Source organism: Phalacrocorax carbo, chromosome Z (genome assembly GCF_963921805.1).
Source record: "Phalacrocorax carbo chromosome Z, bPhaCar2.1, whole genome shotgun sequence".
Classification (NCBI taxonomy): Eukaryota; Metazoa; Chordata; class Aves; order Suliformes; family Phalacrocoracidae; genus Phalacrocorax; species Phalacrocorax carbo.
In genome coordinates, this window is record NC_087548.1 from 26,859,250 (window position 1) to 26,882,149 (window position 22,900).

General features: G+C 36.6%; 1 protein-coding gene across 5 annotated transcripts in view; it reads right to left on the reverse strand.

Annotated features, from left to right (window-relative positions):
• The window catches only part of TENT2 (terminal nucleotidyltransferase 2), a 40,735-nt gene that overhangs the window by 16,851 nt on the left and 984 nt on the right, over window positions 1–22,900 (reverse strand). For 3 of the 5 annotated variants that reach the window (XM_064438661.1, XM_064438659.1, XM_064438660.1), the window contains 9 exons: window positions 21,010–21,193; window positions 20,260–20,385; window positions 17,732–17,981; window positions 16,493–16,607; window positions 16,281–16,372; window positions 15,036–15,102; window positions 8,717–8,786; window positions 5,919–5,995; window positions 3,032–3,160 (listed from right to left, as the gene is read on the reverse strand). In XM_064438661.1, the coding sequence (XP_064294731.1) occupies window positions 3,032–3,160; window positions 5,919–5,995; window positions 8,717–8,786; window positions 15,036–15,102; window positions 16,281–16,372; window positions 16,493–16,607; window positions 17,732–17,981; window positions 20,260–20,385; window positions 21,010–21,161 (1,078 nt within the window). In that variant the 5' untranslated portion in view covers window positions 21,162–21,193. The remainder of the gene's footprint in view (window positions 1–3,031; window positions 3,161–5,918; window positions 5,996–8,716; window positions 8,787–15,035; window positions 15,103–16,280; window positions 16,373–16,492; window positions 16,608–17,731; window positions 17,982–20,259; window positions 20,386–21,009; window positions 21,194–22,900) is intronic. The other 2 variants (XM_064438663.1, XM_064438662.1) reach the window with 2 other exon arrangements.

Below are 22,900 nucleotides of genomic sequence, written 5' to 3' on the forward strand. Positions count from 1 at the left end.
ATTCCTCAGCTGCGAAGTACTACATACTGAGCCTCCAAAAGTAACCTAAAGATAAAATGCCCAACACACTTAGTTGGCATTGTTCGCAAAATCCCCATAAAATACATAAATACAGTCTAATGCTGTTAGCTGGTCTACTAAACAGCAAACAGGTTATAAAGATTATGCAGACATTAGCATAATAAAAACACAAAGTGAACAAAATTGTAACTTTCATGAAAGTCATGGATGGGGAGAGCATCTATTGCACAATACAAATAACAGGAAAAAAACTTATCTCCCAGGTTAGGCAGTCCGACAGAGAGACTGAAAAAAAATTCCAAAGAATTCACATCCTACTCAAGCCTTAGAGCAGCGACAGAACTGTTAGAGCACTCATACTAAAGCTTTAACGTCATGTCTTCAGCAATTTTTTTTAAACAATTAGCTTACACCATTCACTAGGGAGAATGATAAATTCAGTACACAGGACTTTCACTTGGGACTTCATTCAGCCTTCAGACAAGGTCTCACAGGGGATGAGATGTTACAGAATCCTTTTTCCAGAGGGACTAAGAATCAGAACAGCAGGATTCTCAGAACATGCTTGGGACACCTTCAGAGAGTATACTACATTAACTAGCAGGACTGCTAAGAATATGATCACTGCTGCTTTAATAATGTTTTCATTTTATTTGTGGGTGTTTAGAAATATGCAAGAGCATCTTATTTCTGCAACATCTTGGAGAATTTCCAGTTTTCTAGTAGAAAAGGCTGATGAAGCAAAGGTGAAAGGCTCCTCTTTGCTCTGTAGACTGCTGATCCTTCCCAGGCAGTTGACTGATCCCAGTTTTGTGTGAAAAGGATTTGAACTTTTTTTCCCCTTCCCTAGACAGATGTGGTAGCTGCCACAAGAGACTACAGCAAATGCCCTCATGCTCGCACGGTTAACATGCTGGCCAGCCTACATATTAGAACTTCCTTGTAACTCCTACTCTCCTTCCTTTTGTACGTTACTTTTATACACAGATCAGTAATTGGCTATCCATGACTGCACACAGCACCCATTACAGTCTCTAGAGTAACTGCAATACAGTCAAAATAGATTTGGAGAATAAATCTCCAAATGAAAAGGCCTGTTTCCATTAAAAGTGTTACACTATCAAACACTTATCAAGTCACAGTTAAGGTGGTCACTAATTGCTAGACCATGTAAAAATACTTTTTATCCTCTCCTGCTTCTGCTTCACCTTTGCATAGCAATCTTCACATCCAGTAGTTCCCAACATTTTCAGTCTTGTATCTAATAAGCACTTTGCCATTTTTAAGTTCATTGTCATTTCATTTCCTCCAAATCAACATTTTTGTTTGAATGATTTTTTTTCCCACGTGTGTATTAAGGATCTACACTGAAGCAGTCACCTACAGTATGGTTTCAAAGCTGTGACAACAGCCTTGGCCACATTTTCATTTCTTTCCACAGGAAACAAAGAAATCTATGGAATTCCACCACAGTAGTTATAGATTAAAAAAACACAGGCACTGAATACACTAACTTATGTCCTACTGCCCTCATGACTGGTACATTAACAAGCACACAGTCAAAGAATTCAGAAGTAACCCAGCCAACTGGATCCCAAATACTCAAATGGCCTCCCAGGTCCTCTACAATAGATACTGTTCAGCTGAAAGCCAGCTACCAGCTTGAGTCAACTATCATAAAAAACTTTCCACCCTAGTACAGAGTTTGTATAGCTACCCACTCTACAGCAAGTACTCCAGGCTAAGCAAGCTGTCAGAGGAGCTAAACAATATTTCTACCTGATTTAAAAAAAAAGTTAAAACCTACACAAACTGACAAAGGGGAAAAATCTAAAATGAGAGCCTACACAATTTCTCCACAGATACGATTGTGCTGGTTTTGGCTGGGATAGAATTACTTCTCTATAAAATGTCAAGAATCAGTTGTCATTAAAATAACATGAACAAGAATAATCAGGGTGTTACAAAAATATTAGTACAAAGGTGTAGAATGAAAGCAAGCAGCAAAATACAGTCTGTACATGAATTGACAGGAATTAAGAAAATATTTCTACAGGCATGTTACTCCACAAGATGTACACTTCAGGGGTTCCTTGCCTTCCTTTCTGAAGCCACTTATCTCCCAATAAAGAACCAAGAAACTCATACTGAGCTAAATGGTATCTTAAATTATAATCCTCAAGTCTTAAGCATGAACTGCAAACTACAAAAATCGCAGACACGGACTTCCTATAAGGAAAGAAAGAACTAGAAGAATAAGCTCATTTCAACCTATACCTCAAACATTTCTGGACTGCATGGATTTCTTGAATTCTCAACAGGGATCCTTAGTTTCTCATGTAAAGCTCTCCAGCTCCATACAGATGTACAACGTTTCAATATAGTGAAGTCACAAGAAAAGATGCTACCACTGTCAATCACATATCCCATCTTCTAATCATCTTTGACATCTGTCACCTTAGACCAGTAATCAGTAGAAAAAACCTAACCACGTGGTACTGCATTCTTGCATATAGATGTCCTCCATGTTCAGTCCTTTGCTCACCAGAAGACAGAAAAATGACCCCACAGCATTTGTTGTCCCTTTGAATTTTCTTGGAAGCGTAAACCAACCAAAACAAAAAGGGTAAACCAAAAAATAAAGGGTAAACGGAAAAAAAACCACTGAAATTGTTATGTTTAGGTTTTCCCCTTTGCTAAAGGTGGATTTCTGTTAACTAGTGCTTGAGTTTATTTTATAGTTACATAACGTCCTGCAGGTACATTTTTTTTTACCTTTTAAAAGTAAGCTTTTTTTACCTTTTAAACATAAAAGGCTGGGAACTCAGCCTCCAGAGAAGAGGTCCACTTCTTAAAGAAAAATGTAGCATTAAGTGGAATAAACCCACTTTATTTTCAGATATTTCTGTGTGGAAGATGACTCCTCATGGTGTTTAATTTTATTAAAGAGGAAAACTACACAAATATGAACTCAAAAGGGACAATTTCAACATGTTAAAAAAATACTTACTCTGTAAATAGTGCAAAACCATCAATATAAGGGTATAGCTGCTTAAAGTACCACGACTGGCATCATTTATGTCATGAAAACTTGCCCACTTCTTAACAACAACTGCTAATGGACGAACTCGATTCTCAACTGCAAGCAAAATAAACACATCTCAAAAAAAGCATATTTAACCAGACAGCAATCAACTAACATTTGTTTCTATTTGATCAATGTGATACTCTTGTATTCTAAGGTTACTTTTTGCAATCATTTTACAGAATTTGCTTAGTCATTCTACAACTACCATCTATCTTACAAAAGTCAGAAAAAATTATTTGCATTTGGAAGCAGTCTTTTGAGAGAAAGATAAGTAAGATACTGTTAACAGTAAGATCCACAGACACATTACAAGGGGTATGCCAGGTAATTTGCAGATAAGGCAAAACTGCATGCATCAGTCAATGTAGCAGTGTCACATTCTACCTTCAAGTAGACACAGTAAATGTAGTAGTTAACATTCTATTGTTAGGTTAGTCCAGTTCATTGTACTAATTTTCCCTGAATTAACATTGCTGTCAGAACAGACCACACCTAATTTTTTTTAATTATTTAGGTTATATAAACTTTGATGACAGGGAAAATAATTCTCCTGGTTGGAGGACACAGAGCACATTCTTAAGTTTTCCCCAGGATCCATGAAAGCAGTAAGCCCTGTATACAAATATTAATTTTAAATTTGCCTTGTCCTCAATAGCTTTTTATGGTGATGAGATGTGGGATACAGTACTCATTAAATCAAGACATATGCTTTTCATGAGGAAAGATATAAATACAGTTATATTCCAGGTAGGTTCATCTGAATGTCTGGGGAATATAGACAGCCTTGTAATTAAGGTAGTAATGTGTTGTAGGGAGACGTCACTTACCACCACCTCCTAGGGACCTTGCAGCTTTCTTAATTTATTATTTGCAGATACGTGGAAGCAGACCATCAGCTCAGTCAAGTGCCTTATGATGGCCTTGCAATGCCTTATATGTTCTGAGCAACCCCTCAAGAAAATCGTCAGTAGTGTCATTTGCTCAAAGGTCGAGCTTCCACTAATTGAAAAACACCTACCATCAATTGCTGCTTTAATTGCAGACATGCCTCCTTAAGCAAACAATTGATAACACAACAGCATAGACTTCAGTTTCTAGCTCTCCTTAATCTACCTAAATTTTCTGTGGACATTCTGCTTCACTTTGCCGTATCATCTTTGATGTCTTCTACAGCATCTATGCACCAACATAGAAGGGCTGATTTCAAAAAAAGACACAAGCGTATCCACAGAAATATTTCTCATTTTATCATGCTCACTAAGATAACCAGCCTTGTTTCCTTGAGCATCGAATTTGTTCTGAACAGAGACAACACAGAGACCCATACATCTTCCACAGGAGAGATAATTTGACCTTTTCTTCTCCCACACACGGTGAAGCCCTTCAGCCACAAATTTAACTGGGCAGGCTAATACTTTTAATGCTGTTCACCCTGGTTGATATGACTTCTAAAAGTACGTAAACAGACTGTCTGATAATTTTGCTTGCCCCAAGTCACCCGAGAGTTTTCTGGGCCAAAGATGACAAGACTGACTATGCTTGATATAGCTTGCTTATTGAATAGGTCTAGCACACTGAGAAGATAGGCTTGTGATTGAAAAGGTTCTTTTAGCTACTGACTCCTTGATCTCAAGAAAACAACAGTATTTATCCTTAATCAGGAGATATGAAGTTAATTTTGCTGACCTTATAGAAGTTGACACCAAGGCAGAATGGAAGAAAAGGTGGGACACTAGGACCCCTCCCACTGCTCTTCTTGTATCTGGACTTGTCTGCCCTACAGTGATTTGCTGAGAGGAATACGGGAAATCCGTGGCAGAAGTTAGGAACAACTATATCAATATCAGACTTGGGGAAGTGACCCCTCACCTACAGCCGTGAATTACAAAGATTATTTCCCTAACCTTTTTATAGCTTGAAAGGGGATCTTTCTCCAGGAATACACATTCCTGGACGTACGATGAAATTACAGTTAACGGCTGATCCAGGACAAGTTGTAGACTCTCTTAGTAACATGCGTGTCAAACACTGAAACTACTCTGACTGAAATATTAGTAAAACTACTGAAGCTAACTTCTACTGATAACTTCCTACCCTAAATAGAAAGGAATTCCTGTATACAAGAACCGAAGAAGTTGGTAAAGGAAGAACCACAAATGGCCTAGAAGAATTAGCCTGAGGTCCACTCCTGTATTTAACTGCAAATGACATTATGATGCTAAATAAGAAAACCTTCCTTTAGCACCAAGGTTGCTGCTATTATTATTTCACCTTCAGAAGTCAGTTTCACAATCTCTCCCTAAAATGCAAACTCCTGAGGAGACACAAACCAGTTTTGTTCTGGGGTTAGTATAAAAACTGAGCAGCATTTTGGAGTTTCCAGGGAAAGACTCTGTAACAGCATATGGACACAGCCAGCTATCGGCCACACATACCTACCAGTGGCTGTAAGGAAATAAAAGAAACTGGAGATATACCACTAGATAATCATTAGTATAATGTTCTCGTTATCTGCAGAATACTGAAGATGCCCCTGTAGCAGATATGTGGACCTTAATATGAAGAATCTTTTAATATAATAATATTCAGAAGATAACAATTAAAAAAATACTTAGCCTATATACCAGTTTTCTCCATATATTTAGAGTGAGCAACAAGAAGTTATCTTAAAGCTATCTAATGCAGCTCATTAGGTAACTATATATAGTAACCTACTATATTCAACAGAACTCTAATAGTCTATCAATACCAAAATACAAAGTTTAAACACTAGCGTTTATAGAAATAAGAAAATACATTAAAAACTTACTGTATGCGTAGGCTCTCAAAAGGAATGTATTTCTTATTCCTACAACATTGTTTACATTCAAGTCAAACTCCACACAGCTATTGGGGAGGAAAGAACAAAATAAATCAAGCATCATGGTACTCAGTTTCAGAATATTTATTACCTACTTAGTGACAGAGGTGGAGAAATATAACTTCAAGATAACACCCTAGGAATTTTTTTCAAACAGTTTTGATACTGTGATTTCTACTCTACTTTTGTTTATAGTACTTGAATTGCTAATAGACTTGAATTCCCTTGTTATAAAAATGTAATTGTTGTTTTAAATAAAGAACATGTGTAGATCCAAATTTAGAACTTAGGACAACTTAATATATTGAGTATGTTTTGGATTTTTAACAAATCTTTCTCCCAACTAAACTTGTATTGCATGATTTACTATGCACAATTTTTGATGCCAGGAAGGATTCCCTGAGGTATCAGTTTAGGAAATCATGCCAATGAACTGAGAAGGAGAATTCGAAGAGGTCAAAATGCAAGAATCTCTTTTCTGCAATGACGGTCAGGGGGAATCAGCAAGCACTTTGAAATGAAAACTGTTTATTAGGAAATATTGCATGTTTTGTGCTAAAACAGTTTTAATAATAGCACAAAACAGTTAACAACAAATAAGAACAAGGTAAACAAGTACTACATGGTTTACTTATACCACACCCTGCCCAAAGTTTGAATTTCATACTGCATATAGAGCTTATCTACTCACAGTACTCAAGAAGTGATATTCAAGTTAATAAGCTATAGCAACACTGCAACTCACAAAAGCCTATTACTGGCGAAGAAGTAGCTATCTACAACGTACAGCTACTTCCATTTTACATAACAAAGTCTCATTCACATAGCATTTGTTTGCCTAAATATTCCTTTAGATTTTCTTGAATTATTTGAAGGGGAACATGGGCCTGGAACTTATTAAACTGGATAAAACACATTAATTTGATGCCTATAGAACTCTGACATCACTAACTACTTTAAAACATTCTTTGCATCAAAAATATTACATAATTTTAAACCTTTAATATCAAGCATGACTTAGATGTTTTAGGAGCATAGTACATAATAGTATGGGAAATAAACAAGCTTGAGCTACTGCTTGACAGTAGGAAAAATAAGCATGAACAACAATAAGAGTATTAGTTGTATATGCAAATATAAAGAACTATGTCAGGCTGCATGTGTAATTCCAATTGACAAGATTACTATTTACCAGACGCTGGTTAAGCAAGTTCTATTGCAGTTACTTTGTACTTTAATAGGCACATTTAATAGATGCTTCGATTATGGCAAGTGAAAAAGGTTTTGTATTGTTGGGACTCAATTTCTACCAAAAGCACTAAAAGGAGTGGAAAAGAGCCAATTGCACTTCAAATGTAGCAGAAGAGGAAGCTTTTGCATCCTTGTAGTACAGAAATCTTATTAAACACAGGCTTGTCTGGTAGCAGAGCCAGCATTGGAATTATTTCCTGAGAAAGACTATAAAAAAAAGATAACCCAAATTTTAGCTTGACAAGCTAATACTTGCAGAAAGCAAGGGAGGAACAACCTTCCGTACTTAGAGGAGAAAGTTACTAGATAAAAATGATTCCATTTTTTAAAAAGTAGGCAAGTGTACAGAAGTGAATATGGGATTAGGTGTAAATGAATAAAGTATAAAGCAAAAACCCTAACAAGTGTAATCTCAGATGCAAGAAAAGCTTAAATGGATGATATTTATTAGTTCAAATTGTAAACATGACAGATTCAGTTTTGGAACAGCAGGGTTTCTGCCCTGATAAAGGTATATTGTGACAACACGTTGTGATACGCGTTTATAAAGAGAGGCCAGAGAAGTGGACTTGTTTGTTTTTGAAAGACAGAGACAGGGTTGCAAAATTTTAGAAGTGTATAGGCAGGGTAAGAGTTGTTCAAAGTCCTATTTGCAAAGAATAGTCAAGCTATGTTATTATATGAAGGTGACACACAAGTCTTACAAAATCTAAACCCATAAATATAGGAAGATTTGAACATTACTCCGACTCCCAACCAACCTGAGTGCTTTGCAGAGTTTTTTCCTTTGTCAAATACTTTTATCAAGCACAATAAGAAATACGTTGTTCTCTGTCCTAGTACATCCCTTGATTATTCATTTTCATGTGTTACAATGACTACAATAATACACAACACATCCATTTCTCTCCAGTTACTTCCCCCTTCTAAAAAAGGTCATTAAATTAGTACCAACACTGTGAATAGAACATGTAATACTACTTCATTAGAATACCTCCCTAGAAGACATCAGAATATACTCTAAAATGAACAAAGACTTTTTAATTAAGAACACATCATCGTAAGAAACTAAAGTTTGTTTTAGTGTTGTTTGTATAGTGTAAATGCTGTGAATTAGTCCTTAAGCAGCTCAATAGTTATGTTTGCACAACAACCAAAATAATCTTCCACAAGTTTTCTTACCACTGTTGTTTTTCTGTCACAAACCATTCATCAACTGGAGTCCACTATGTACAAATAACCCACAGAAATACATGATGTACTGCTAGTAATTCACATCACAGAAACTAAACAGCATCTCAATCACAAGAGGTGTTTCAGGCCATCAAGGAAGTAAGCTGACGGCCTCTGCACACTAGCTGTACAAATCTGCAAGACAACTATAGTACAACACAAACCAAGCATGACTTCAGTTGGACTACTCACATGGACAGTACACATATGGAGTACTTCCCCCATGTCAGAGTCTAAAAAATGATGTTGAACAGAATACTTGCCTGACTTTATCCCTGAACTTCACTATTGGCACTTTTGCTCGAATCAGCTGAGGTCGCTCAATGTAACTTGCTGAAGGGAGAAAAATACACAATTAAGTTTCATGTAAGATGCTGATCTTAAAATAAGATCCTAAAGTGGAGTCATACTGACTGATTTATAGCAAATAGTAGCTTATTAAACTTCGCAAAAATACTGTCAGAAGGGTTGTGCTAATCTATCTAACCTTTAGCAACTGCAGCAAAAATACAATCTAGGAAAGCACATGGGAAAAATGCACTAAACATTAGAGAAAAACAGTAATGGAATATTTTTCTGTGGGAAGTATATATAAGAAATTTAAACATAAGAAATGCAATTTTACAGTGCTTTCACTGAGCAGTACTTGTAAGAGAAATCCTGCAGAGTTGTAACTAAGGTTCAAAAAGAAGGGAGCAAGAACACATCCATCCAGGGTGGCCAGACACTTCAGCACAGCACTACATTGTAGCAACAGGCACATGATGAGCTGCATACCTTTTCATCATGTATAGCTTGCTTACGGTTGAAATTATGCATGTTAATGATCAAAACATATTAACATAACTGTGTCTTCACTATGCACTGATTGTGCTTAAAACACCTTTAAAAACTCTATTTGACTGATAAAATACATACCAAGAAATACATTTCCTACAAAATTGTTACTGAAAACACTTTCCATCAAAGATGGGGTAAGCTTTATTTGCCTTTTGCTTTAATGATGATAGGTCATGCAATAAATATACAGTCACAGGACTGCACCTCAGATGATTATCCACACAGTATAGATAGACACACAAGCTCAATAGCAGACCATCGAAACCCAAACATACTAAGTTCTGCCAGACTCGTACAGTGCCACCAAATGCACCTTTGCAGTCAGCTCCCCAAAAGTGTCGCATCAGCCATATTATCTGCAGTTTCCCTGTTCTTGATGATACCTCAGTCTATACTTAGTAGTTGTCCATAATCTTGAATGAGAAAGTAATGGAACAGACAAGGAAAAGCAGAGCCCATAGGTTACCTGATATAAATGTGGGCAACAAGCATGATTTTAGTAATTTCTTCTGTTCCAAAATCTAGGAGCACTTGGTTTGCCCATATTTAACACCATACATTTTCCCCTTGCTTCTATAAATTAACCTGAAATTCGCATAAATATCTGTGACAAAGCTAAAAGTAATACAGGCTAAAAATAACCTTAAATAAAAGCTGATCTTCACATTTTTTGGGGGGTAGGGAGAGGTTTTTCTGTCAGTTTGAATAGCAACCTTGATTAAACAGTGTCATCTCCATTTCACTGGGATGACAACTTCAGGTTTGGTAAAATCCTACTGTGCAATATTAAATTAAAACAAATATTACTTTTCTTTTGAGACTTCCTGAAAGTCTTTTATGGATATACACATTTAGACAGATTTGATCTGAGGTAATCCTTTATCTGGATTTGAATGCATTCTATGATCCTAAGCAACACACAGACTAGCACTCAAAACAACATATAATCTTAGTTATTTACTAATTTTATAAGATTCTTCCTTTAAAACTCCAGTCCACATTCCCTGAATGCACAGTCTAGAACAACCTCACAAGTGTCCCCTCTTTCTAGCTGCACCTTCCAACACATCCAAGCATCCCTCCTGAAACATCCAAGAACGCTCTTAAAGTGAAGCTATAAAGCATGTAAAGCTCTCTGCCCCCTTTCCTTTCACTATCAAATTTAAGACAAAGATGGCCAATGCATTAGCACATGGGAGGCGACAGTGGTTATCTATCTTCATGCCACAGCAAATCACCTCTCCTTACTGTGGCCTTTCAGGTGAGAAGGTCAGACATTAACCAAACTCATCCTAGTGGCAGTCTACTTTCAAACGCATCCTTGTCAGCAAATGCCTCCCAACATTTGATGGGATGCTTGTGCAAAATTGATAGTATTAGTAGTAAATCCCAAAACATATTCCCAATATGTTTCCCAGGGTGAAACAAAGCAAAGAGGATGTTAGAAGGTAGTAACTTGCTGTTAGTACCCTCTTTCTTGGCTCATACTGATGACACTATTAGCAGAATCTGTTGTACATTAGGTTACCATCCACAGAAGGGAAGAAACAGTCACAAACACAGGATATGGAATTCTGAGATATATACAGGTTGAGTAAATGCCTTAGTAAACTGACTCTGTGACCTTGAAGCTATGACCAGAGGGGCTACACCAAAATACACATAAAGAACTCCACACGGATGCTCCAGTTTGGGCATGTCTATGAAAGTCACAAATGCCATTTCAACTGTAATGAAAAAGAATACAACCACTTCAAAGAAAACTAAGCACTTTTTCATAAATAAGTTACTTATGCAGAGTTTCTGATTAAGTACAGTTTAAGTCTCTCTTTACTTTTACAGAATAAAAGATTAAGCAACTGTACAAAATCTTAATCCCAAATATGGCGTATGCCAAAAATATATTTAGCATCCTCCACATGTAGCCTGCTCTCATTGATAGGGTTATACTACAGAAAGAGAAGCTGGGCACCACGGAAGTCTGAATCCAGAGTCATGAGGAATCTAGGAACGTACAACCCAGCACAGGATGAATTAATCGTTGATGTTTGGAAATTACTCACCCACCTGCATAGTCCTTCAAGGTCATTCAAGTTCAAGTTCCCATGCTTGTCCTAGCTGTTGCACATTCCCTGATAGACAACCATTAGGTGGACTCCACTCTGATATCCTAGTCTCAACGCTAGGCTAGACTATCCTAGTCTCAAGTTTGTATAACTAAGAAAATTATCTCTGTTATTTATTACAATAGTGAACACCAGTCAACCCAGTACTGCTAAGCTGTTTTTCAAATTAATCCTGCCTACAGGAATCTGAAGAGAGTAATCAGTTTGACATCTACTCTCAGTGGTTTGGATTATGCTCTCTTCAATACCTCATAACAGTTATCACCCCAAATTCACATTTCACATTTCTAAAAGACACTGGCTTTAGCGTACAGTTCTGGGAATGTCAGCTAGCGTTGTAAAAACAGATATGTGCAGGTATCTGAACAAATAACTGGGAAAGTTATATCTACTTTCAAAGACTAGCAGAATATGTAGTTTCTGCTATAGATTATTACTGCTATCCCCACATCTCTCTACTCTAGGAGGAATATAATACATACCTTTAAGAATAAAATGCCCCATAAAACAGTGAATAAGTATCAGAAGTTCTTCCTACTTTATTCTGTGACTAGATTATTCAAAAAACCAACATATCTTCATTTCAGTCAGTAGTCTAGATGCAGAATGACAACACAGAAAAGCCTCTGCTTTAAGACTTTAGATCTGATGGGCTCAAATTCTTTGCTCACACTTGTTACCTTTTGCAAGCCTGAAACTGAAATAAACTGGAGCTTAGATAAATTTCTAATCTACTTCCCAAACCTCCTAGAATGAAACATTAATCTAACAATCACAGTTAACTGTATATACAGTATACAAGACATGGCACTGAAAGTTCTGAAGATTATTTACCTAAAAGAGACTGATCTAATCTGCGCTTCGAATACTTCCTAATTTATCAACTGATCATGGAATTAAGGTCAAATGAGCAGAGAATCACAGTCTTCTTATAGCCTTTATTTTGGAATGTACAGGAGCACCACAGAGTGCAGGAACCAAGAAGATGATGTTAGGAGAGGCGCAGCTAGAAAAAACTTCTCCCAAGTTTCTGAAGTGAAATGATCTGGAAAAAGGTTTAAAAAGCTCTAGAACGCTACCTATACCAAAAATCTCCTCCTTATTTCTTTTGTCCTGTAACTCCTTCATAAAACCAGCCCAAGAATTCCCTCTTAAATAACAACTTCTCTTTCATCCCCCTTCTTGTTTCTCCTACGTCTTGGCACATACCTCATTCGCTGTCATGTTTGGCCCAAACTATGTTTATTTGCATTCTTTCGTGTGAAGCAAGGAATAAGTTTAACGACAGCTCACACATTTGTTGAAAACATGCTGCAGTCTTTCTTCTACAGAAGAAAGAAGGAAATATTTAACTAGTATTGTCCAAGAGCCATTACCTTAAGATTACAGGATAGCATCATACATATTAACTAGACAGCACAAAACTTAAAAATACTGATCTGAAGAAGGTTCATACCTTTCAGGTTGTTAAAAACCACACGCAATGAAATACAGAATATTGCTGGAATGAAATTGCAATTCTTAAAGAAGCTTGGTACAGACAAATCTTAAACTTGCTTGTCCACAGCAGCAGTATACATGCACTGCTAACCCTTTGAAAGTTCCAAATCTAGAATGGTGGTTCAAGTTGAAGTAATGTCTCAAAAGAATTACAATTTCTCCAGGCTTTGTCTTTAAATGTATGTACTTGTAGATCCCATCCTTGATGATTAAGCAGCAGCTGATTTCTGAAGACAGTAGAAGGTAGGAAATCACTTTAAAAACCCTGCAGTTCTGTTAAAAAAGAATTTAGCAGCCAATCTGGAACTGACAATGAACAGCCATTTCTAAGTATGTAAACCTGACTTCACAAACCTGCAGGAGTGCCAACGGGACTCCACCGAAGCAGGTTGCTAAATCGTTTCCCCAGAGGGGAAGAAAAAGCATATTAATCTATTAGCTTCTGAAATCTAGTCTGGAGAAACCACCTCCCTGCTGCACACAACCCACAAGCTGTTTTGAAATTACAGATGACAGCAATTATGTTTGCCTAAATAAGCTTTAGTCAAAAAACTGGACAACCCCCTTGCTTCAGAAGTACTGAACCTTAGCATAGTTGAGCTACAATTTGTAAATTACCTAAATCCAAATTGAAAGACCCACATGGCAAAGCCTTTTCATTTTGAATTGGGAGAACATTTTCAAACAACTTATCAGTTCTATCCACAGAACGTCCATTCACAGGCACAAGAACAGATGGCTAGGTATAGGAATTCATGCCCACAGTGATGTTAAGATTATGAAGAGATGATGTAAGAGGTCTACATACCACAACTAAGAGTCTGACAGGAGCTGTAATATGAGCAGTGTTTTGTCTTGCCTCACCTTCCAAAGAACATTTTGATTAAATGAAGCTGATCAAAGGCACTTGCAAGGTAACAGAGAACTAGAAAAGCATCAAAAATGAGCAATGGCACAAACAAAAACCTTCAGGGATCACTCCCACATAACCATTGTGTCTTTCTGATACTCTTATTCCCTGGCAAACAAACTTCATTATGTCTAAAGCTCTGTCACAGAACACAACCTCCTGGAAAAAAGAACAGTGAGATAAGTTTATTTAGATGTTCCCTTTCTGATCCCTGAAAAAATTTTACCACTGTGCTTCTCAGAAAGTGCTGGAACAATCTGCATCCTACACAAACCCAGACCAAGTTCTAGACTCCTTACGCAAACATCAATTTACAATAGTAATAAGCCATTAAATATCAGATGCCTATATGCAATGGATCTATCAAGTCTCTCCAAGTCAGCTGTTGGAATCTGGGTATGCACACTTGGCAATGAAGAAATTTTGAAGTTTTCTGCTTTTACCATTGCAGGATTGTTCAGAACACCAATATAAAGAGTAGCAAAGAACATATCACAAGTCTGAGAAATAAGGGGACACAGTCATCAATATCAATAAATGACAGGGTCTTTTATAATTCAAAGGATGGTAGAAAAGCCTCTTTGAAGTAGAAGGCTTTCATGTTTAAGTCAAGAAATGCCCATGTGAATTCTTCATCTGAAGGAACTCTAAACAATTACTTAAAAGTATTATGACTTGACCTGTTTCACCTATATGTGCTGGTACTGTCAACTTCTAATATCTTCTTCACTAGGCACTGAAGTTAATTATTTCACTGGTATCAAGGCCCAACCCCTCCCCCCCCCCCAAAAAAAAAAAAAAAATCAGTTCTACACAGTCTACTGTGAAGTGACATTTACAAACTCTTATTGTCCCCAGGAAAGCACTGCAATCTAAGAGAGTAGTAAGACTTCACTAACACACGTTTCCGAAATAGAAATCTTTCCCCGCACCTGCCCAATTGTGGGCCACAATTCTTAAGTCATTTTTAGATGCTACCTGTTCTAGAAGTCCACTAGTTTGCAAGGCAACTGTTATGTTTTTCTAATTACTACCCATCAGCACCAAGAAAAGTAACATTACTAAATATTTATAGCTTTTTTCCCAAACTATACTGTGAGTAGAAGCTAGACAAGACACAAGTAGATGAATTAGTTGCAACTGTGCATCAATACTTCTTCCAGAATTGCCAATAATCTTACCACCTCACTGTACTTGGGAACTTACAAAGTTTGGTACTGAAGAGTTTTTGGATTATGCTGAGTATATGCCTTGCTTCAGTCTTCTGATTTACCTGAAATATGATATCAAAATTAAAGAAAAAAGTTGGTATCTCTCATATAGATATTCCAAGTAAGCATGCTTTATTTTTCAAATAAAATTAACTCTCAGAATAAGACATGGACGTCTATACCAACATATTTCACAGCCTACATACATATTTAGTGCAGCAAAAGTCAGAACAATTCATACTCAATATGCAAATGAAATATCAGACATTCAGAAATCATAGAACATGACGAAACCCTAACCCCACTTATACAAAGGTGTCCTCTCCTTCCTCTGCAATGATGCTTCAATTCTTTCAAAATTATGCTCTATTTAGACTTCTTTTTTGTTACATCTTTTCTCTCAACCTAAATTCTACTCACAAACATTTTCTCACCAGAAAGATTTTGCAAATCTACAAAGATATTTTGCATATCAAATTCCTTCTTATGCCTGCTCACTAAAATTAGTAGCTATGAATATAAATAATGAAATTTTTAAAATTGTACTTATTAAAAGTTGTTCCTGCATCTAAAATGAGTTACAGTTCTCTAAACAATTTTGTTCATTATTCTAGGCAATTTACTTCCTTGTTTTGCTGTGCTTTTTTCATTTACAGAGTGAAAGTAATAATTATTTTTTAAATATTTTGTTGGGTTAAAGGGTTTATAGCATTAAACTCAGATTCATAACATTATTGGGCCCACATTTCATAGCTATTATGAGTGCAAAAAGATGTTATTAAATCAAACAGATTTGACCATTTGTATCTTATTCTAGAATCCTCTAGAATTTGCTCTCTACAACTACCTGGAAGGAGGTGGTAGCGAGGTGGGTGTTGGTCTCTGCTCCCAAGTCACTAGTGATAGGACAAGAGGAAATGGCCTCAAGCTGCATCAGGAAACATTTAGGTTAGATATTAGGAAAAATGTCTTTACTTCAAGAGTGGTCAGGCACTGGAACAGGCTGCCCAAAGGGGTGGTGGAGTCACCATCCGTGGAGGTGTTCAAAAAATGTGTACGTGTGGCACTTCGGGACATGGTTTAGGAGGCCTGGTCGTGTTAGGCTGACAGTTGGACTTGATGACCCTAGAGTTCCTTTCTAACCTTGATGATTCTATGACTCTATGAATCCAGCCTTATAAAAGCACATATATTTTAAAAACAGGATTTGTTTTAAGTATGTATGTTTTAAATCACTTACTGGTTCTTCTTTAACCACCAGGCACAAGTCACAATCACTGCTACGAGTGCCAAATCCGTTTAGTGAGGACCCAACCAAAAAGAGTCTACTCTCTGCAACAGAAGAATCACAGAATAAAAACCGATGTGACATATCATAGTTTAAGAGGAAGGAAGAACTGCAAACCTGAAGAACATTCAAACTGACATTAAGTAACCAAATTCAAAACATACGTGGAAAAAGTCGCTGAATCTCTCTCTGGAGTTCCGTTCTGCAAAGCTCTTTTCTGTTCAAATCACAGGTCTGTTGCTGACATGCTTGAAACAACTCCAGAACCTGCTGACTTAACTTGACACAGACATTGAAAAAATAAAGATACAGAGAACTGAGCATTCTTTCCTGTCAGAGATGCAATTACATGAATCACAGAAGATTGCATTAAAAAAAGAAATACAGCATCATTTCACCTGACCTATTCCATTGTCTAGAGTTTTACCCCACTTAAATTCATATTGAGCAACTCCCTGGAAAAAACTTCTGCAAAGTTTTCAAACTTAAATTTGTTTCATCTGTTATGTCTATCCACAGAAAATAGTTTTTGCCTCATCAGTATCTGCAGCCTTTCGGGGAATAAGCAGTGAAAGGATCAGAGATATCTTCTGCTGACATCTCTAACGCCAACAGTTTGCCTACCAGTAATAGGGAGAAAAATCAATAGTAAACCTGATTTAAGTTAGCTTTCTTTTTTTATCCCACAAAAACTATTAAAGAAGTTGTCAGATCTTTGGTTGAACAGGTATTAACTGTTTCACTTTCACAACACTGTTATATGCTATAACCAACAGGCATTATTTGTACAAAAAACCTTCTCTCATGTTGGTGCAGATAAAGTATGAAGACTGATTAGCCACATGCCTTTTTTTTTTTGATTAAGCACAGTTCCAGCTTTCCTGTTCACCTAAAGATAACCTCCTCTTCTATATTCGAGAACAGCTAGGACAATAACTTTTAGCTCCTTCTGAAGGGAGGCAGCAGACATCTTTACAGGCCCAGAACTATTTATTCAGAAAGGACTTCTCTCTCATTACTAGGGTGGTGGGGTTTTGTTGTTTTTTTTTTTAAATTTTTTCATCAGGAGTATCCCCAGCTCCAAATCATGTGACGAACGGACCACCCCTCCAACTTCTACTTGCTGAAGCAGACATGTAGGTTTCCCAATATGGAAACCAAACAACACAAGCAGAACTACCCCAACCCCCTAAAAATGCTCCAAACCCACACATACACAAGAAGGCTATATAGGACCACAGTAGCAGCTACATTTATTGATATACCTTCTAATGACAGCTCAATGACAGAGACCCATGATACTGTCAATAAACGCTGAAAAAATTTTAGTGGTCTCCTAGAGCACCATTGGACCTGCCCTACTCAGAAGGGGTATGTAAAACACAGGCATAGAAATATATTACCTGATCTTCGACCACTGGGAGCGTGGTTTCTATAGGGTCTGGAAACAAAGTATTGTGCAATGGAGGGACATATCCGGTTAAATCTGGTAAGTAATGTGCATGGAACGGTCGAGAACGCACTGATCCTAGGATGGAGTATCTACGTTCTTCTGGTGAAGGCACTGATTCGTTAACTACAGATGTTTCAGAACGAGGTGAGTGAAACCGCTGCCGTTTGATGTCATGTGAAACACATTGATTACTTAGTCTTCTGGGGGAGAGAGGGAGGGAAGAGGGGGAGAGAGGGAGGGAAGAGGGGGAGAGAGGGAGAGAGGGAGGGAGAGTGATTCCTCTAGTTTGCAAGCTCCAACCTGATTAAAAGACAGTTGCTACAAAGTACAAATACCAATGCCTAATTATGTGACTATTTCACTACAAGCGTTTTACAGAACAAAAGGTGTGTCTATCCTAGATATTAGGCGAAATAAACCTGGAATGGGAAAAGAGAACACCTAACTGCAGAAGTGCAGCTACCCTTGAAGTGAATTTATGCAATTGCTTTACAAGAGTCTCTGTATTAACCAGCTGAAACCTAAAGAGCAAGTTCAGTTAAACAGGACAGCTTGGAACACTGGTCATACTATTGTAGTGACAGCATACATTGGGGTTTTTTGTTTGTTGGTGGGTTTTTCGTGGTTTTTTTTTGTTTTTTTTAAGATACTTACAGTCTATGATTTCTTTCAAATCAACATAAGTGCAGTGAGAAGACTGGTGAGTTCTGAATACCCAGTGATGAATAAAATAAATTTGGTAGTGGTGAGGGGAAAAAAAGAAACTTATTACAGTAGCCAGTCAAAATATAGTATTTATCTGTGTCTCAGATTGTACAGACAGTAAACTGTGTAAGCTGGGCAAAAGAACACACACTATTCATTTGACAAATCAAACTAATTGTTTAATCTACACAGGTCATAAACCTAATGTCTCATTTTCAAACACTAGTCTGTATCTCCTTATTAAGTCATTTGTCACAGGAATTCAAATATATCTGAAGACATATAGTGGTCTTACAGACAGCCCCTTGGCATCCAAACTGCTCATTAAGAAAAAGTTGTACTGAAAGCTGACCAGTGGTTGAATACTGTGGTCCACCCACAGTAAAGAATAAGAGAGGACATTCATCTTTTGTTTATACATCAAATATCACGCACAGTTGCAGTATGGAGATATGAACATTTGATTTCATGCTTTTTAATTAAAAAAATGTGACTATGTGTCAATGAATTAACTGTTAATAAAACTACGGTCATTTCTTGTAGTCAGAAAAGCTGGCATCAAAATAGTTTGGGGACCTGGAGAGATAGTATTACTAATAATAAAAATTTAACTGAAGAGGCCTCAAGTCATTATTTCAGTTTTCAAGTCAGAGAAGTTCTGATAATATTATCTACCAGCAGTCTTAAAGGAACTTGTAATGTTAAATCAAACCATAATGCTGTTTCAGCCTATTTTGACTGAGAAGAACTCTCATGAACAAAAATACAGCAAAAATACCTTCAGAAGAGTTGACTCAAGATCTAAGGATCAACTAGCTGACTGCAAACCTCCTAACACAGCATAGCTTTCCATACACCAGACTGGTCAATAGGAAAAAATGCATGCAGCATGAAACTGGGAACTTCCTTAGTTCATGTGATAGTTATATACTCAACTATAACTTAATACCATATATTTAATGGTACTTATTTTTTCATCTGTTAAATCTGGAAGAGAAATAGCATACAGGAAATAGTTCTGAAGACAGATTATATAAAGCGTCCTATCAGCTGATTCATAGAATTATTACAAACATGTATTAAATACTATTTCTGAACTGATATGGAGAAGTTATTTTTCTAGAATGTTAAAAGAAAATAAAATCATACATTCATCTGAAATTCCTCTTTCTGTTGCAACTAAAGCAACAAAGGAAGTTATATAAATTCAAGTAAGGTTAGTTTTTTTAAAAGAAAAACTATGCTTCCATAAAATTCCTCTTGAAAAAAACACTTATATATGCTTGAATTCAGCACTTTGTATTTGAAAAATAAAGCATCACATAATTAAGAAAATCAGGAGAAACATCTAGTGCGTCCTTAGAAAAACATTACAATTCCCATAAAACATCGAGGTTGCAGTCTTACTCTTACACTGGACAAATTAGCAGGAGGGGAACACTCAATTTATTGACATGAACCCTCTTAGAGTCAAGTACACACAGACCACAGTCTATTATACTATTAAAATAAAACATGTAAGTCACAGTTCTGCAAGGTTCAGCTGTTGGAAGAGAAAAACTACACATACTAAGCCACTGAAGTTCTCAGAAGTGGTTACGTAAAAGCTTTGAAGAGCCATGACATGGCCTCTGTCATCAAAAAAACATTTTATTCAGCATTCTTGCAATTTCTAACAAAATTCGAGTTGCATAAGAAATTTATGTTAGGCAAGCTTCACCATGGGTAGATTACAACCAGAATTAGTCACACACACAGACACACAGAACTTACTTTCTCCCTCGGAATACCCTGGGCGCATCAGACGTATGCACTGGACTGCCATTTATATAAGGCATTGGCTGCAGCATAAGAGCTGGAATAGCTGCAATGTTCCCACTCAGAAGAACCCTGGAAAGACTACAGTCCATAACTGTTACTCATACAATAACTAAGATGCTTTTTATGGATTGATAGTTTTTCTACCATGTGAATATGAAACTCCATAAGCTCTGCCATTTTTTCCTTAGAAGAAATAGATCTGTCTTTTCTAGCCAAAATGAAGAGGTATTTCAGTATATATTTTTCATTAAAAGATAGATTGTCATTCTTCACAGAATGTAAGAAGTTAGCGAACAAATTAACTTAAGGTACTGTTAAATTTAAGAGCCTAAAGAACACTATGGTGTCTTCAAATTTAGCCCCAAGAATAAATGTTTCTTCCCCTTCTTATCTCCTCCCTGCTTTCGCCAGTAAACAAGTACAGTTGAAGACCTTTAAAAGTGAAGTGTGATTTATTAATTCTAATCGGTGCAATGGCATCTCATGCATTATACACAATGCAGGAGAGCATTCATACTTGCAGGTCACCATCAGAAATCATACGGCTGTTTTACACGTGACACCTTCCTATTTTTTAAAGTTTGATGCAATTTAGTGTTAAAAACAGTGAAGAACATCCTCCATAAACAAAAATACTTTTTCAGAAAACCATTAACTTTCTTTTTCTACCCATTCCCCGCTATCAAATCTTACTGTACTTACTCTGCATTCTGAAAATTAAACTGAGTATCAGTAATTTGGTGCCGATAGCGACGAGTAGGTGGCATATTTAGAGGACGCTTATTGAAGAAATTAGTCTGTTGATGTTTTGGAGTGAAGGGTGGATGACCCAAGCTGGAGGAATTTGAGTACATATTCCTTTCTACTTGAACATGTATCCTTCTACCTGCATTAAAAAAAAAAAAAAAAAAAGAGGGAAAAAGACAGAAATTGAAATTCGGCAACAAGAATACTAGTTACCTTTTAAACTCTTGGTTTAAAAAAATCAAATAATCTAGAATATATTTCCAGAAATTGCTTAAAAGAATTGTGATTGTGGGCTAGTTTTATCTCCTTTCAGGAGAAAACACTAAATAAAAAAACTACATACTTTTAAGTTTCACAATTACTACTTCTGTTATTTATGTGTAAGAGTGAATTTTTATTTGCTCCCCTCCATTTTAAGTTTAATTTTAGAAAGATTACAGAGTTTTCATCTCAAGGAAAAGCAGCACGTTACAGTGGAATATGCTTCTTATTTCAAAGATTCCACAACAAGGTTCACAATATGTGGGAAGAAACATTTGACTACATCATAGTCATAGATCATGAAGTAGCTAACCATGAACGATAAGTAAAATTCATTTTTTTCACGACATGATATGCAAAGAAGCAACCAAATGATGAGAGCAATTGGAAAGTAATCTACCAATGCTTTAAGAATATCATATATACAGTGCTATTTTACGTCTGTGCTTACTAAATGGTTTGTGATAGAAAAGTGTATGTTTACTACCTTTTAAATTTAAAACTGATTCTGGCACAACTGACTGGGGTTTGTTTGACTGGGGTTGTACTATTATATGCATTACACATTAGTGTAAAGGTTGGATGAGAAAGAACAATCTTTGCCTCTACAATAGGTTACACTGTGTATTGCATCCATTCTGCAAATCATCAGTATTCTACCTTAAGTCAACTTATATGCTGGAAACAATAAAAGTTCAGGGTTTATACTGGAAAAACCCTAACTGGTTTTAAAAATATTCTTATATCAGTACTGTAGATATCTCTTAGCTGCAGTGAAAACCTGACATTATTTTCACATTTCTTCATTTGTTTTTTACTTCAGTCTCAAATAAGAATCCTGTGAACTAAAAAGACATGTCACTGACAAACACAGTTGTACATGATTGATCTCAGTACTCTGCATATGAATATTTATCCAGTTAGCACAATACGGGGATTAAAACACAAGAGGAAGAAGTTTTTCTGAACTACTTAACTGGAACACTTAGAAGTCATTAGAGCAATGGCAGTGTTTCCCTTATTATTACATAAAATCCTTTTTAACAACCCAACGCTTCAGTAAAACAACTGGAGAAAGTGCTGATCCATACCTCAGCATAGAAATCCTATCACAATACAGTAGTCTAAGTTAGGAATAAAATTAAAGTGTCACTTTTAGGTTCCCTCAATTACCAAACTAAAAAAAAAAAGTATTAATTGCATTAACAGTTACATTAATAGGTAGTCTCATACACTGAAATAAAATCAGTTATTCCTAATGTTACTGTAGCAAGGTCTCACTGTTACCATAGCCTTGAAGTCTTCTTTCGCCTACCCCTAGGAACTGTTGTCATGCTTTAACCTCCTCAGACAGCTCTGTCACAGGCAGTACTAGCATGGAACACCGGCAAATAAACACAAGGATTTCGTTTGTTCATTCCTTATTTCCTGTGGTGACAACCCACACCAGTGAAAACCCACTACTACCTTCATGAACACTGTTGTACTAGCTCCAAGAAAAAGCTGTCAAGATTAATGCTCTCATAGGTTTTTTTTCCCCCTCTTTTTTTTTTTTTTTAAGGGGGGGTGGGGAGAAGGGAGTATT